The 17,643-nt window shown below is 37.4% G+C and overlaps 1 protein-coding gene across 7 annotated transcripts in view; it reads left to right on the top strand.

Moving 5' to 3' along the window:
- Positions 1 to 17,643, top strand: part of SGK3 (serum/glucocorticoid regulated kinase family member 3) — a 153,499-nt gene that overhangs the window by 131,220 nt on the left and 4,636 nt on the right. For all 7 annotated transcript variants that reach the window (XM_047723588.1, XM_047723587.1, XM_047723589.1 and 4 more), the window contains 3 exons: positions 9,531 to 9,626; positions 11,664 to 11,819; positions 16,572 to 16,661. In XM_047723588.1, the coding sequence (XP_047579544.1) occupies positions 9,531 to 9,626; positions 11,664 to 11,819; positions 16,572 to 16,661 (342 nt within the window). The remainder of the gene's footprint in view (positions 1 to 9,530; positions 9,627 to 11,663; positions 11,820 to 16,571; positions 16,662 to 17,643) is intronic.

The following is a 17,643-nucleotide window of genomic DNA, read 5'->3' as shown; positions in this document are numbered from 1 at the left end:
TTTAGTGATTCATCAGTTTCATAGAACACCCAATGCTCATTACATCAAGTGCCCTTAATGCCCATCACCCAATTACCCCATCCCCCCATACAGTTATTTGTTTTTAATGTTAAAAGTTTACCTTAGACTTTTTAAAGCATTTGATTAGATTTCTGATCCTTTTTTAAAAAAATCACCAATCAGCATGAAGAATGTATTAAAATTGTAATGTTTACACCACACTAAATATATTAACACCATTGAAATATATACTTTAGGGGCACCTGGGTGGCTCAGTGGGTTAAAGCCTCTGCCTTCAGCTCAGGTCATGATCCCAGGATCCTGGGATCGAGCCCCACATCAGGCTCTCTGCTTGGCAGGAAGCCTGAGTCCCTTCCTATCTGCCTGCCTCTCTGCCTACTTGTGGTCTCTGTCTGTCAAATGAATAAATAAAATCTTTAAAAAAATTATATATATAAATATATAATATATATATTTATATATATAATAAAAATAATTATACATATATAATAAAAAATATAATATAAAAATTATATATATATTATATATATATTATATATATATATATACACTTTAAAATGAGTAGATTGCACGGTATGTATCTAAGTAAAGCTGTTTTTTTAAAATAAGTTAAAAGTAAATATTGATGTTGCCTATAATTAGTGGCCACTATATTGGTTTCTGTTTTCTCTTTTTCTGTGTGATGAAAATATCTTATAATAAAATAGCCATGTATTTAACAGAAGAAAGTAAAGCAGTGGATGTAGAGGAAAGAAAATCGTTAAGTCAGGGTGCTTAGGTGGCTCAGTCGGTTAGGCATCTGCCTTCAGCTCAGATCTGATCCCAGGGTCCTGGGATAGAGCCCTGCATTGGGCTACCTGTTCAGCAGGGAGCCTGCTTCTCCCTCTCCCTCTGCAGCTGCCCTGCTTGTGCTCTCTTACTCACTCTCTCTGTCAAATAAATAAATAAAATCTTGAAGAAAAAAAAAGAAAACCACAAGTCAGAATTAATCAGAACATCTCGTCTAATCATCTAATCATGTTAGCTAGCAGAAAATGTATCCTTCCATTTGAGACAAATAATACTAATCATTACAAGTTATGTTAAAGTCTTGCTATTCTCCCTACACACACACACACACACACACACACACACACACACACACACTTAGTTTATTTTAAACTATCCTATCTTAATTCTAATGGTTATAGTGATCTTAGAAGCCAGGTAATATTTCATCTTTTTTTAGAATAATTGCAAATGTCATGATGAAATGTGTGATAAAATGGTTCACATGAGACTTTTAATCAAGATCAGAAAATTTAAGAAAAATTAAAAGTAAAAATGCTTTGAAATTTTTTTCCCTTCCTTTCTCTAATCTACCATAGCTCTTAGATATATTTGTAACCATTCTAGTTTGGTTTGTGTATGAAGAAACATTTTTTTGTCAATGTATATTGAGTTTTTAAAATATGGATGTATTTTTTTGTAAATTATATCTCCTTTAAGTTGATTTTTTAAATTTTTTATTTAAATTCAATTAACTAATCTATAATATATTATTAGTTTCAGAGGTAGAGGTCAGTGATTCATCAGCCTTACATAATACCCAGTGCTCATTACATCGTGTGCCCTCCTTAATGTCCATCATTCAGTACCCTATTCCCCTTAGCCCCCTCCCCTCCAGCAACCCTGTTTATTTCCTAATACTAAGAGTCTCCTGCAGTTTATCTCCCTCTCTGATTTCTTCTTGTTTTATTTTTTCCTCTCTTCACCTCTGATCCTCTGTTTTGTTTCTTAAATTCCACATATGAGTGAGATCATATGATAATAGTCTTTCTCTGAGTGAATTATTTCACTTACCATAATACCCTCTAGTTCTATCCACATCATTGCAAATGTCAAAATTTCATTTTTTGATGGCTTAGTAGTATTCCATTGTGTGTATACACACACACACACACACACACACACACACACACACAAACATCTTCTTTATCCATTCATCTGTCAATGGACATCTGGACTCTTTCCATAGTTTAGCTATTATGTACATTGTTACTATAAACTTTGGGGTACAGGTGCCCCTACAGATCCCTACATTTGTATCCTTAGGGTAAATCCCTAGTAGTGCAATTGCTAGGTCTTAGAGTAGCTCTATTTTCAACTTATTGAGGACCTCCATGCTGTTTTCCAGAGTGGCTACACCAGCTTGCATTCCCATCAGCAGTGTATGAGGGTTTTCCTTTCTCTGAATCCTCACCAAAATCTGTCATTTCCTGAGTGGTTAATTATAGCCATGCTGACTAGTGTGAGGTGGTATCTCATTGCGATTTGGATCTATATTTCCCTGATGCCAAGTGATGTGGAATATTTCTTTCATGTGTCTGTTGAACATTTGTGTGTCTTCTTTGGAGAAATGTCTGTTAATGTCTTCTGCCCATTTCTTGATTAGATTATTTGTTCTTTGAGCATTGAATTTGATAAGTTCCTTATAAATTTTGGATACTAGTCCTTTATCTTATATCTCATTTTAAACATCTTCTCCAATTCTGTCAATTGTCTTTTGGTTTTGTCCTTTGCTGTGCAAAAGCTTTTTATCTTGATGAAGTCCCAATAGTTCATTTTTGCCTTTGTTTCCCTTGCTTTTGGAGACATGTCTACCAAGAAGTTGCTGCCTGTGTTCTCCCCTAGGATTTTGATGGATTCCTATCTCACATTTGGGTCTTTCTTCCATTTTGAGTCTACTTTTGTGTGTGGTGTCAGGAAGTGGTTCACTTTCATTCTTCTGAATATACATACAGAAGAAAGCTGTCCCAGTTTTCCCAACACCATTTCTTGAAGAGAGTGTCTTTTTTCTTTTTTTTTTTAAAGATTTTATTTATTTATTTGACAGAGAGAGATCACAAGCAGATGGAGAGGCAGGCAGAGAAAGAGAGAGAGGGAAGCAGGCTCCCTGCTGAGCAGAGAGCCCAATGCGGGCCTCGATCCCAGGACCCTGAGATCATGACCTGAGCCGAAGGCAGCGGCTTAACCCACTGAGCCACCCAGGCGCCCGAGAGTGTCTTTTTTCCATTGGACATTCTTTCCTGCCTTGTCAAAGATTGGTTGACCATAGAGTTGAGGTTCCATTTGTGGGATCTCTATTCTGTTCCATTGATCTATGTGTCTGTTTTTGTGCTAGTACCATACCGTCTAGATGATTACAACTTTGTATTAGAGCTTGAAGTTTTATTACACCAGCTTTGGCCTTCTTTTGCAACATTTCTTTGGCTATTCAGGGTCTTTTCTGGTTCCATACCAATTTTAGGATTCTTTGTTCCAACTCTGTGAAAAAAGTTGATGGTATTTTGATAGGGATTACATTAAATGTATATATTGCTCTAGGTATCATAGACATTTTAACGATATTTGTTCTTCATGAGTATAGAACATTTTTCCATTTCTTTGTGTCTGCCTCAATTTCTTTCATGAGTGTTCTATAGTTTTCTGAGAACAGATCCTTTGCCTCTTTGGTTAGGCTTATTCCTAGGTATCTTACAGTTTTGGGTACAATTGTAAATTGGATCTACTCCTTAATTTCTCTTTCTTCTGTCTCACTGTTAGTATATAAACATGTAACTGATTTCTGTGCTTTGATTTTTTATCCTGCCACTTTGCTGAATTTCCATATGAGTTCTAGCAATTTGGGGGTAGAAATTTTTGGGATTTCCACATAGAGTATCATGTCATTTGTGAAGAGTGAGAATTTGACTTCTTTGCCAATTCAGGTGCCCTTTATCTCTTTTTGTCTGATTGCTGAGGCTAAGACTTCTAGTACTGTGTTGAACAACAGTGGTGAGAGTGGACATCTCTGCTATGTTCCTGACCTTAGGGGGAAAGTTCTCAGTTTTTCTCCACTGCGAATGATATTCACTGTTGGCTTTTGATATATGGTTTTTGTGATATTGATATTAAAACTCTGAAGTTTTAATCAAGAAACAATGCTGTACTTTGTTAAATGCTTTTTCTCTATCCGTTGAGAGGATCATCTGGTTCTTGTCCTTTTTTTAATTAATGTGTAATAGATCACATTGATTTGCAGAGGTTGAACAACCCTTGCAGCCCAGGAATAAATCCCACTTGGTCACGGTGAATAATCCTTTTAATGTACTTCTGGATCCTATTGGCTAGGATTTTGGTGAGAATTTTGGCATCTGTGTTCATCAGGGATACTGGTCTGTAGTTCTCCCTTTTGGGAGGGTCTTTGCTTTCGTGATCAAGGTAATACTGGACTCATAAAAAGAGTTTGGACGTTTTCCTTCCATTTCTATTTTTTTTTTTAAGATTTTATTTATTTATTTGAGAGAGAGACAGTGAGAGAGAGCATGAGCGAGAAGATCAGAGGGAGAAGCAGACTCCCCATGGAGCCGGGAGCCCGATGCGGGACTGGATCCCGGAACTCCGGGATCATGACCCGAGCTGAAGGCAGTCGTCCAACCAACTGAGCCACCCAGGCGTCCCCCATTTCTATTTTTTGAAACAGCTTCAGAAGGATAGGTATTAGGTCTTCTTTAAATGTTTGGTAGAATTTCCCTGGGAAGCCATCCAGCTCTGGACTCTTGTTTGTTGGAAGATTTGATTACTGCTTCAATTTCTTTTCTGGTTATGGATCTGTTCAGATTTTCTATTTCTTCCTAGTTCAGTTTTGGTAGATTATACATCTCTAGGGATGCATCCATTTCTTTCAGATTGCCTCATTGTTGGCATATAGTTGCTCTAATATGTTCTTATAATTGTTTGTATTTCTTTGGTGGTGGTTATAATTTCTTCCTTTTATTCATGATTTTACTTAGGTCCTTTCTCTTTTCTTTTTGATAAGTCTGGCCAGGGGTTTATCAATCTTATTAATTCTTTCAAAGAACCAGCTCCTAGTTTCCTTGATCCATTCTACTGTTCTTTTGGTTTCTATTTCATTGATTGCTGCTCTAATCCTTATTAATTTTCTTCTCCTGCTGGATTTAGGCTTTATTTGGTGTTCTTTCTCTAGCTCCATTAGGTGTAAGGTTAGGTTGTGTATTTGAGATCTTTCTTGTTTCTTGAGAAAGGCTTGTATTGCTGTCTCCTTCCCTTTTAGGACCACTTTTGCTGCATCCCAAAGATTTTGAATGGTTGTATTTTCATTTTCATTTTCATTTGTTCCTATGAATTCTTTAAATTCTTCTTTAATTTCCTGGTTGACTCATTTCTTCTTTCATAGGATGCTCTTTAGCCTCCTTCTATTTCAGTTCTTTCCAACTTTCCTCTTGTGACTGAGTTCCAGTTTCAAAGCATTGTGGTCTGAAAATATGCAGGGAATGATCCCAGTATTTTGTTGAGACTTGATTTGTGACCCAGTATGTGATCTGCTGTGGAGACTGTTCCATGAGCACTTGAGAAGAATGTTTATTCTGTTGCTTTAGGATGGTATGCTCTGAATATATCTGTGAAGTCCATCTGGTCCAATGTGTCATTCAGAGCCCTTGTTCCTTGTTGATCTTCTGATTAAATGATCTGTCCATTGCAGTGAGTGGAGTGTTAAAGTCCCCTACTATTATCAGTGTGTTTCTTTAATTTTGTTACTAATTGGATTATATAAATGGCTGCTCCCATGTTAGGGGCATAATTGTTCACAATTGTTTGATCTTGTTGGATAGACCCTTTAGTTTTGATACTGTGTCCTTCCTCATCTTTATTACAGTCTTTGGTTTAAAGTCTAATTTGTCTGATATAAGGATTGCCACCCAGCTTTCTTTTGATGTCCATTAGCATGATATAAATGGTTTTCTACCCCCTCACTTTAAATCTGGAGGTGTCTTGGAGTCTAAAAAGAGTCTCTTACAGACAGCATATCAATGGATCTTGCTTTTTTATCCAATCTGATACCCTGTGTCTTTTGATTGGGGCATTTAGGCCATTTAAATACAGAGTAACTATTGAAAGATAAGAATTTAGTGCCATTGTACTACCTATAAATTCACTGTTTCTGTGTATATTGTCTCTGTACCTTTCTGGTCTTTGTTACTTTTGGGCTTTCTCTTCACTTAAAGTATCCCTTTTAATATTTCTTGGAGGGCTGGTTTGGAGATCACAAATTCTTTTCGTTCCTGTTTGTCTTGGAAGCTTTTTATCTCTCCTCCTATTTTGAATGACATCCTTGCTGGATAAAGTATTTCTGGCTGCTTATTTTTCTCATTTAGTACCCTGAATAGATCATGGCAGTTATTTCTGGCCTGCCAGGTTTCTGTGGATAGGTCTGCCTCCAATCTAATGTTTCTACCCTTGAAGGTGTGTCTGAGATTTGCAAGTTTCGCTGTTATATGTCAAGGTGTTTACCTATTTTTATTGATTTTGATGGGGCTTTGTCTGTGTCTCCTGAACTTGAATGCCTGTTTCCTTTCCCAGATTAGGGCATTCCTCACTATAATTTGCTCCAATATACCTTCTGCCCTTCTCCCCTTCCTCTCCTGGGATCCCAATTCTAATACTGTTTTGGTTTATGGTATCACTTATGACTCAAATTCTCCCTTGATACACAGTTGTTTATCTCTCTTTTTCTTTTTTCTTTTTTTTTTTTTTAAGATTTTATTTTTTATTTGACGGACAGAGATCACAAGTAACCAGAGAGGCAGGCAGAGAGAGAAGAGGAAGCAGGCTCCCTGCTGAGCAGAGAGCCCGATGCAGGGCTCGATCCCAGGACCCTGAGATCGTGACCCAAGCCGAAGGCAGAGGCCTTAACCCACTGAGCCACCCAGGCTCCCCTATCTCTCTTTTTCTGAGCTGCTTTATTCACCAACATTTTGTCTTCTATATCACTAATTCTCTTCTGCCTCATTTATCCTAGCAGTTAGAGCCTCCATTTTTTATTACATCTCATTAATAGCCTTTTTTATCTTGACTTTATTAGATTTTAGTTCTTTTATTTCTCCAGAAAGGGATTCTCTAGTATCTTCCATGCTTTTTTCCAGTACAGCTAGTATCTTTATAATCATTATTCTGAACTCTAATTCCAAAGTCTTACTTATATCCACACTGATTAGGTTTCTGGTCATCAGTACTGCCTCTTGTTCTCTTTGTAGAGGTGAGTTTTTCCATCTTGTCATTCTGTCCAGAGAATAGATGAACAAGAAAACAAAATACTAAAGTGGCAACAACAACCCCAAACAAATCAGAAGAATGCTGAAACCGGGGGTTGGGGGGAGAATTAAAATTTAAAAAAAGAGAGAAAATAGTCAACCAGGTGAACAGAACAGACCCAATACACTGGATCCTGTGTGTATTTTGGTCTGCTTATTAGAAAACTGATACCAAAATTGTGAAGAAAGAAAAACATATATGTACAAAAATAAATTTAAATATATTGAGAAGATAGAATGGTACTGTAAAAATGAAAATTAAAAGACAAAAAAAAATAGAATATAAACAGGTGAATGGAACAGAGCAGTACACATTATCCTGAGAGTATTTTGGTTTGTTAGAAGAATCTACATCCCAAAATTGGAAAGAGAGGAAAGGTTATATATACACACACAAAAAAATTAAATGCCTTGAAAAGCTAGGATGTAACCATGAAGACAAAAATTTAAAAAAGACTTTAACAAACAGAAAGAAGAAAAAAAGAATATAATTAGACAAGTGAAGGGAATAGAGCAATATACTAGACTCTGTGTATATTTTGGTCTATTAGAAGAAACTGAATCACAAAATCGTAAAGAAAAAAATTATATATATATATGTATATATATATATATATACATATACACACACACACACAAAAATAAAATTAAATACAAAAAAGATAGAATGTAAGTGCAAAAATGAAATTAAAAAAGATTTTTAAGAAGTTGATTAAAAAAAGAAATTGGTGGAAGGAGGAAAAAATTAAAATTGAGAGCTTAAAGAATCGTGGGAGGGGGGGAACGTGAATTCTATATACCATTTTCCCATAGCCCTGGAGTTTTGCAGTTCTTTGTGATTGATAAACGTGGTCTTAGCCAGATGTTCTTGGTCATCTTCTGGGGAACCTATTGCAGTGGTTCTCAGGTGTCTTTGCCTGTGCAGAATTAACCCGCGGTTTATCTTCCCATATATTGCTTTGAATTCAATTCTCAGTCCTTCCTACTTTGCAGAAAGTGGTCACTTTTCTATTTGTAGAGTTGCAGCTATCTTTCTTAGATCTCCAGTTGAGTTGGCCGGTGTTCAGAATGATTTGATATCTAGCTGAATTCCTGGGGCCAGATGAAACTAAGGTCTCCTACTCCTCTGCCATCTTGGACTATCTCAAATGTATATTGATTGTACAGTCATCAAAATCTTTAAGTCCTATAGTTTTTAGAGAGGAAACACAAGTTTTTTTGGTCATCTAAATCCAAATATAATCAGAAATTGCTAAACCCTTTCAATATATTTTCCCATTTATTGGATCACATTTTATTTTTAAGGATTATTTATTTATTTATTGGGGCGGGGGGGGGACACACAAGCAGGGAAAGTGAGAGAGGGAGAAGCAGGAGCCTGACACGGGGCTTGATCTCAGGACCTGGGATCATGACCCAAGCAGAAGGCAGATGCTTAACGACTGAGCCACCCAGGTGGCCCTGGATCACATCTTTTTTTAAAAAGCCTAAGAAGAATTATTTCCTTATTTCATATAGGAAAAGAAAATATATATTTTAGAAATCTCAAATTCAAATTCACCATGTTATATGTGTGAAATTATGTTTAAATGTTTTACAAATAAAATGTGCATAGCCGGGCGCCTGGGTGGCTCAGTGGGTTAAGCTGCTGCCTTCGGCTCAGGTCATGATCTCAGGGTCCTGGGATCAAGTCCCGCATTGGGCTCTCTGCTCAGCGAGAAGCCTGCTTCCCTCTCTCTCTCTCTCTCTCTCTGCCTGCCTCTCCATCTACTTGTGATCTCTCTCTGTCAAATAAATAAATAAAATCTTTCTTTTTTTTTTTTTTTTCGGGCGCGAGGGAAGGAAGGAAGGAAGAAATAAAATCTTAAAAAAAAAATGTGCATAGCCTTCTAATAATTTACACAACTTTTCTAAATAATATGTTAGAGAATTATAGTAGTAATTATAGTAATTACTTTAGTAATTAATAGCAATTACTCTTATAATTCTCTAATAACAATTCTTTTTTCTTTAACTGAAGGGAAAAATGGATTATAATTGCCTTATTAAAAATTCTTTCTTCAAGAGAAACAATTATGAGTGATGACCAGAGGAATTTCTAAAATAAATTAATCTTGTGAAAGACTCTCCCTATCCCCCAGCCCAATACCTAGTTTAACATAGTGTTACAGATATCTGCATTTGTTTTCCTCTTCTGTTCACCCTAATTGCATCCCATCTGTTGGGGGGAAGTGCTTGAATACCCAACGAATTAAAAATCTAAATAATGTTTTTAGTATCATAGTAGCATCTTAAATTTGTTAAATTTCTTAATTATTCCTAAATTTTATCATGAGTTATTTATTGAGTTGCTCTAATATTTAATGTTTTCCATAGTACCTTGCTCCTGAAGTAATCCGAAAACAGCCCTATGACAATACTGTAGATTGGTGGTGCCTCGGTGCTGTTCTCTATGAAATGCTGTATGGATTGGTATGTATTTCTGCTCTTTCATTATTATTTCAATATATTTTCATTGTTTTAAGTTGTCTCTCTTTTTTATTAATCCCAGGGACTCTTATCTAACATTGATGGAGTATTAGTAACCTGGTTAAATGAATCCAAAATCACATTAGGAATATACACAAAAGGAAAAACTTTTCCTTTGTTACTAATTTTTTAACGTAATTATTTCTCTGTCATACAAATCACTACTTATACTAATCAGGTATTCCCATCCTACTTGCATTTTTTAGAAATAGACACTAGCTATAACATTAATATTATTCACTTTCATACAGTTTACCCCATCATTCTACCCAGTTTCAAAAAGATGGAAGAAAAAGATTTTTGTATTTATTAGAAGATCATATCTTTTGGTTGCCTTGTTTTTTATTTTTATAGGGTTAATACTGGTACTCTATTTCTTCTGCTGTTGGAAACCCTCTATTCCTTTTACTGCAAACATGTCTAGATTTTATTGAAAAAAAAAAAAGGATGTTCACTATGAAATCATTTACCCCAGTTTTTATTAATTGACACATAAGGCTAACCAGTGCTTCTGATTAACATGTGAAAGTTGTTCACTATATTAATTAATATTCCAACCAGGGACACCTGGCTGGATCAGGTGGAGGAACATGCGACTCTTGATCTTGGTCTCTTGACTTTAAGCCACATGTTGGGTGTAGAGATTACTAAAAAAAAAAATAAATAAAATATATCATTACAACCAAAAGCAAGCAATTTAGGACTTTGGTTAGTTTACATATTCTTGTAGGAACAATATATATTTTTCTTTACACTTTTTGAGGTATTTAGAGCAGTTTCTGGAGTCCTTTTGTGATCTCAAGAGTGTCCAGCAGCCCCATGCTGGAGACCTTGTGCTCATCACCCATGCTGCTGCCCACACTAAACTAAATATTACCATCAGCAGAGACCTGACCTGGGGCTCGGTTTTTTTGTTTCGCTTTTTGTTTTATGTGGGAATTCCCCGCCCCCCGAAAACTGGGGAGCTCTCAGTGAAATCCAAAACATGAGGTTGCGTGTTAGTGCATTTGTCTTATGTTGCTAACTTTGAATGACAGATTCCTATGACAACCAACACTCTCTCTTCTTTGCCGTTGCTTATTAAAAGATCTCATTTTCTGGTAATGCCGTTGACTTGGAACACCTGATATACCTTCCTTTCTTTAGATGCTAGGTATTTGCTCTCCTGATATTTTTGAATCCTTTAAATTTCTTCAGAGAACTATGAAAGTGGAAAATACTGTCATTGTATATAAAATGCAACTGATTCAAAATGGAACATTTGAAACATATACTTCAATAATGACACTTATATTAATTAACTTTTTAAAAATAAAGTTTCAATTTTAAAAAGTAAAAACATTTTTCTTTCCTATAAAAAAGAAAGTGACAAGCTGTATAGCTGCTTTAACATTAAAAATTATTTTTAGTGTAAAAGTTAACTCAATGGTTAATAGGCTACTCCTCATGTTGAAGCTGTACAGGTCTTCAGGCTGTAACAATAGAATTGTAATTCTGCAGCGTGCACCCATAATGCTGTCATCACCACAATCACGTAGGAAGGAGCACTTCTTCAGGTCTTCCATCTCTACTGGAAATCTCTGTTTTAGTTCATTTATTTCCAAGTCTCAAGAAACTATTTAATATTTGATCTGTGTTGAATCTCTGAATGCAGTCATTCTTTCCTTATGCTGATAATGAGATTGGCGCTTTTCTCTAAAACGGATACTATTACAAGTTTTACACAATTTACACCTACCTGCAGGGTGGTCTTGAACATTCAGCAAATGCATATTGGGCTCCACATGTGCTGGGTTCTACACCCTCTTCAGCTTGGAGACCACCCTACAGATGTACACGTGCCCACAAGGCCTGTGCATTCTAGATCTGTCCGGACCCACACTGATCCCTGTAGAGCAAGGCCAAATCCAACTCTTTCAACCCCATTTCCGCATAGCATAATTAACCCTAATTCTATTTTCTTTTTTTTCTCCCCACCAGCCTCCTTTTTATTGCCGAGATGTTGCTGAAATGTATGACAATATTCTTCACAAGCCCCTGAGTTTGAGGCCAGGAGTGAGCCTCACAGCCTGGTCCATTCTGGAAGAACTCCTAGAAAAAGACAGGCAAAATCGACTTGGTGCCAAAGAAGACTTTGTATGTACATCCTTCCCAGTACCTGCTTTATTTAAAGCTTATTTTAATTAAGGTTTGAAGATAAATTCTTATTTTATGTGGCATTTACTGGGATGTATACAGCCCTTAAATAGCACCATGGGAAAGAAGCATGCTTGTCCCATCAGTTCTCCACCAGTGTTTATGGGTTTGAAGCACTTATATAGGCTTTCCATTTGATCTTCAGAACAGTTCGAGCCTCTCCTCTTCATCCTTCCCATCCTGTTTTCACACCCTGTTACTTATTTTTCATTTATAAGAATTTTCCTCCCTTTTTTAAAAAAAATGTGTGGCATGCATTTTTTTGGTTACCTAAACTTTTAAATCATTTTACTTAAGAATTTATTGAGTGCCTCCTGTCTGCATGAGATAATGCCTTTTGCCTAATAACTTTTCTTCTGAGAATTTGGTGACACCTCCCTGAGGTAGTTATAGAATCTACAGGTTTGTTTGTTTTTGTTTTTTTTTTAACAAATCAGGGCAATTAGGGGCACTTGGCTGGCTCAGTCAGTGCATGGAGTGTGCAGTCAATAAATGGAGTCTTGATCTCAGGGGTGTAGGTTTGAGCCCCACAATGGGTGGAGCAATTACTTAAAAATAAAAAGTATTTTTAAAAATTAGGGTAATTAAATTACTTGTGTAGCTACTGGTGTTACGTTTTTGTATCAATAAATTCATGACCTTTTGGGAATATGAACTTTTTTTTTTCTTAAAGATTCTATTTATTTACATGACAGGGATCACAAGGAGGCAGAGAAGCAGGCAGAGAGAGGGGGGAAAAGCGGGCTCCCTGCTGAGCAGAGAGCCTGATGCGGGGCTCGATCCCAGGTCTCTGAGATCATGACCCAAGCCGAAGGCAGAGGCCCTAACCCACTGAGCCACCTAGGCGCCCCGGAATATGAACTTTTAAATTCATTTAAATTTCTCACAAATTCAGGACACCTGGATTGCTCAGTCGGTTAAGCGGCTACTTTCTGCTTAGGTCATGATCCCAGGTTCCTAGGATCGAGTCCCACATCGGGCTCTTTGCTCAGCAAAGCATTTGCTTCTCCCTCTGCCTGCCTCTCCACCTGCTTGTACTCTCTCTCTCTTTCTGACAAATAAATAAAATCTTAAGATTTATTTATTTATTTATTTGACAGAGATCACAAGTAGGCAGGCAGGCAGGCAGAGAGAGAGAGGAGGAAGCAGGCTCCCTGCTGAGCAGAGAGTCCAATGCGGGGCTTAATCCCAGGACCCTAGGATCATGACCTGAGCCAAGGCAGAGGCTTAACCCACTGAGCCACCCAGGTGCCCCCAAATAAATAAAATCTTAAAAAATAAATTTCTCACATTCTTGGGGGCTGTGTATCAGTTGTGAACTTGCACTTGAATAACAAATTTGTCTGCACTGCTATGTCCCTCCCACACTCCCCAGTTCAGTAGGTTGCTCTGTCAACAGTTTTCCATCTAGCTTGGATTCATTCCATAGTCCGTTGTTTCATTCAGTCTTGTTAATACTTTACACCTTCTCACCCCTTGGTCCTTTTATGCATATCACTAGCAGAAATCCCAACCCTGGCTGAATCTATTTCTTATCTTCTGGGCTGCTGAATAGTGCTGAAGAAGGTTGCAGCACCGGCCATACTGGAAGCACTGTCAAGTCCCAGTGACTAGTCTCCCCTGTGCTTCACCACCGCCTGGTGATGCTCTTGTGTTTCTCTAGCTGCTTCTCCTCCTCTCTGTATTAACTATTTCAGACGTTCTGCAAATTTCCAGACTCCTTTTCTCCTTCTTCACTTTTAGCAGATGATCTTGCCTTCTAAATTATAGGGAAAATAGAAATCAGCAGAGCAGAACAACCTCAGTCAAACAAACTCACTGTCAGACCTGCATGCCCCTGCTTGCTGACGTTTCCTTCTTTCTAATGTAGTGGAAAAGGCCAGTTTCCACCCTTGCACTGGATCCTGACTCCTCACAGGGAACCCTGTGCATGCCTTTTTTCTGCACAGATAACTACTTCTTTTTGTTAGGGGTCCTTCCAGTCAATAATTAAACATTATCAAGTCTCTTGTTTCTTTTTTTTTTTTTTAAGATTTTATTTATTTATTTGACAGAGATCACAAGTAGGCAAAGAGGCAGGCAGAGAGAGAGGAAGGGAAGCAGGCTCCCCGCTGAGCTGAGAGCCTGACGCGGGGCTCGATCCCAGGACCCTGGGATCATGACCTGAACTGAAGGCAAAGGCTTTAACCCACTGAGCCACCCAGGTGCCCCAAGTCTCTTGCTTCTTAAATCTTGTTTCAACCATGCTGTCCTGCCAGGTAGTACTTTTTCCCTTCACAGCCAAACTTGCTAAAAGTTTCTGTACTCATTTTTAATTTCCCAGTCTCTTCTCATTTCTCAGTTTACCAAAAATAACTACTAGAATTGCTGAATCAGGGTCATGTGGGTGGCTCAGTCAGTTAAGCGTCTGCCTTCAGCTCAGGTCATGATCCCAGGGTCCTGGGATCAAGTCCCACATTGGGCTCCTTGCTCAGTGGGGGAGTTTGCTTCTCCCTCTGCCTGCGGCTCCCCCTGCTTGTCCCCTCCCACCTCTCTCTCTGACAAATAAGTAAAATCTTTAAAAAAATAAAAATAAACTTCCAGTACTCTTACATAGGCTTCCACAAGATCCCGCAGTCATCTCATGCTTTCCTTTCTGTATTTCTAGGCCTTCTTCCATATGTCCTGTGTAAGATACTTTATTCAACCTGATGGTTAAGTGTTGTGGTTTCTTGTGGTTGTCCTAAACCCTCTTCCTTCTTCTGTGCTCTGTTCCTGGACAGTCTTAGTTGGCCCAGTGGCTTTGGTTATCTGTATGTCTTCATTTCACGTGTTCATAGCTCCAATCCAGACCTCTCTTCTGAACTTGGGACTCATAGGATATCTGCCTGTTCAACACTACCCTTCGGATTTCTGGAGAGGACCTCAAACATCACATGTTCCAAATTGAACTTCTGCCATTTTCCTTTTGTGTGCGTCAGGTCAGAAATCTGAGTCATTCTTGACTCCTCTTTCTTCCTTACTTCCATATTCAATGGGCAGCCAGATCCTATTGTATTTACTTCCTAAATCTTTCCCTCATCCTCACACTTTTCTACTCCTACTGTGACTACTCTTTTTCTACCATTTTCAACTTTTTTTTTTTTTTTTTAAGATTCTTTTTTCAGGTAATCTCTGTATCCAATGTGGGGCCCAAACCCACAAGCCTGAGATCAAGAGTGAGGCTCCACCCACTGAGCCAGCCAGGCACCCCTACCATTTTCAGCTTCTGTTTGGCCACAACACTAGCTATTTTTCCTTAATCTGCTCATGGCTTTCCAGTCCATTTCCCTATGACAGTCAGAGTGGTCTTAAAAAACAAACCAAAAATTCTCCATACTTGGGATGTTCCTAAAACTCCCTCATGACTTCTCACAATCCTAGAATAAAATAAAAAATTATTAATGTAGACCAAATATGATATGGCCTGTTTGCCTTGTAGGCTTCCCCTTGTGTGACAGTCCCAATTCTTCCCTGTACTACAACAATACATGACTCATCTTCTTGACCAAACTAACCCCCTTTGCCCCTTCAGGACCTTCTTATTCTGCCTGGAATGTTCTCTCCCTCATTTTTTATATGACTAATTTTTACTCAACTTTCAGACCTCCAATCAAACATTACTTCATCTCCAAAAAGTCTTTTTAAACCCACCAAACTAGGTTGGATCCTACTTTATACACTCCTGTGTCACCTGGCAGGGAAAATAACTGCAATCAATACTCTGCGAGCTTTTGGTAATATTAACTCTGAATGGAATTTTTTTTTGGTACAGTTATCAGTTTATCAGTTTGATCTGCCCCAGTGTGTAAAAAACTTTTATCTTTTTTTTTTTAAAGATTTTATTTATTTATTTGACAGACAGAGATCACAAGTAGGCAGAAAGGCAGGCAGGGAGAGAGGGGAGGAAGCAGGCTCCCCGCTGAGCAGGGAACCCGATGCAGGGCTCAATCCCAGGACCCTGGGATCATGACCCAAGCTGAAGGCAGAGGCTTTAACCCACTGAGCCACCCAGGCGCCCCAAAAACTCTTTTATCTTTTACCTAACTTCTCTTTTACCTCTCCCATTCAGACAGTAATTACAGTTCTTTGTGCTTATGTAGTCCCTTATTCTTTTTTTTTTTTTTTTTTAAGATTGATGTATTTATTTGAGAGAGAGAGCACAGAGAGGAGGGACACAGGAAGAAAGAGAGAAAGCGAGAGCCTTAAGCAGATTCCATGCTAAGTGCAGAGCCCAACATGGGACTTGATTCCACGACCCTGAGATTACAACTTGAGCCGAAACCAAGAGCTGGACGCTTAACCGACTGTGCCCCCAAGGCGCCTTGTGCCTTATTCTTTTCATACCTCTTTTATGTCCATATTTTCTAGTCCTTAAAATAGCATGTGAAATATCTAGGACAGAAATGTTAACTCCATTTTACCTACAAAGAAATCATGACTGTGAAGGGATATAACTTAGGTTGGTCATTCTAAGTAACTGTCTTTCATGTCTGCTCTGGTGGTAGTCTCCCCACTACACTGTCTTGCCCCATGAATACCATAAGTATTTACCTAAAAAGAATTATTGAGGGACAAAGTGGTAGTGGTTTGGCTTCATCTAATTATTCAGTGAGTACTTAATTACATTTTTCAACATTAGTAAAAACTGTATGTATTTCTTTAACATTCTAGCTTGAAATTCAGAATCATCCTTTTTTTGAATCACTCAGCTGGACTGATCTTGTGCAAAAGAGGATTCCACCACCATTTAATCCTAATGTGGTAAGAATATATTCAAATCTTATTTTTAATATAGTGAAATGTAGAACTGTAGCTAATCGTAATTTTAGCAATAGATCTCAAAATCTAATGTGAATGAAATTGAATCAGTACCTAAATATCTGAAAAATGTGTCTCTCGGATTTGTCTGGTACACTGATAACTTCAGGATGACCAGTAAAACTGTAGTTATATTACATTGGTAAGAATATCTTTTAGGATAGTAATTATGAATTGTTTCTTTGGAGCATGTATAAGAAAGGGATGAGCTTGTTAGATTAAAAAAAGATGCAAATTAATAACTGATGTGTCTCATGCCTATAAATCAGCAAACATTTTAAGTAACATTAATACACATATTTTTCTAGATTGATATGAAACCAGATACAAGCAAACATTATTAATGGTAATGTAAATTGTTAGATACCTTTTTGGAAAATAAAGTGTTCATTTAGCTTGGCTTATTAAATCAACTGATGGAAACACTTTACCTAAAGTCTTTTTTTTTTTCTTTTTTAAAGAGGAAAGCTTCATCAAAGATCTGTTTACAGCATTAACAATGTTGGAAATTTGGGGAAATAAGTACATAACAGTTGGGAAATGTTTAATAATCATCAATAGGCTAATGATATTATGAACTATTGAAAGCTATATCTATAGGCATATATACTTTTATGCATTATAATATGTAATTTATTCCTCATGCTACCAAGTTACTACCATTACTATCCTTATTATTATATATGTTTTATAAATGAAGAAATGGGAAGTCAGAGATGCCACATAGCTGGATTAAAAAGTAGCAGAGCAAGGATTCAAATCTATGCCTCATTGCACAATCACTGTTCTATTCATGCTTTCTTATACTCAATTGCCCTTTCTTGTTAAGTGAATGGTAATAACAATAAATGTAAAAATGAGCAGGTACTTAGAAAATCCTTATAATGTTAAATAAAAACATGGCAATGCTTATTCTATCACATAA

Source organism: Lutra lutra, chromosome 4 (assembly GCF_902655055.1).
Source record: "Lutra lutra chromosome 4, mLutLut1.2, whole genome shotgun sequence".
Lineage (NCBI taxonomy): Eukaryota > Metazoa > Chordata > Mammalia > Carnivora > Mustelidae > Lutra > Lutra lutra.
The sequence above is the reverse complement of the archived record's forward strand: the minus strand, read 5'-3'. Positions and strand labels throughout refer to the sequence as shown.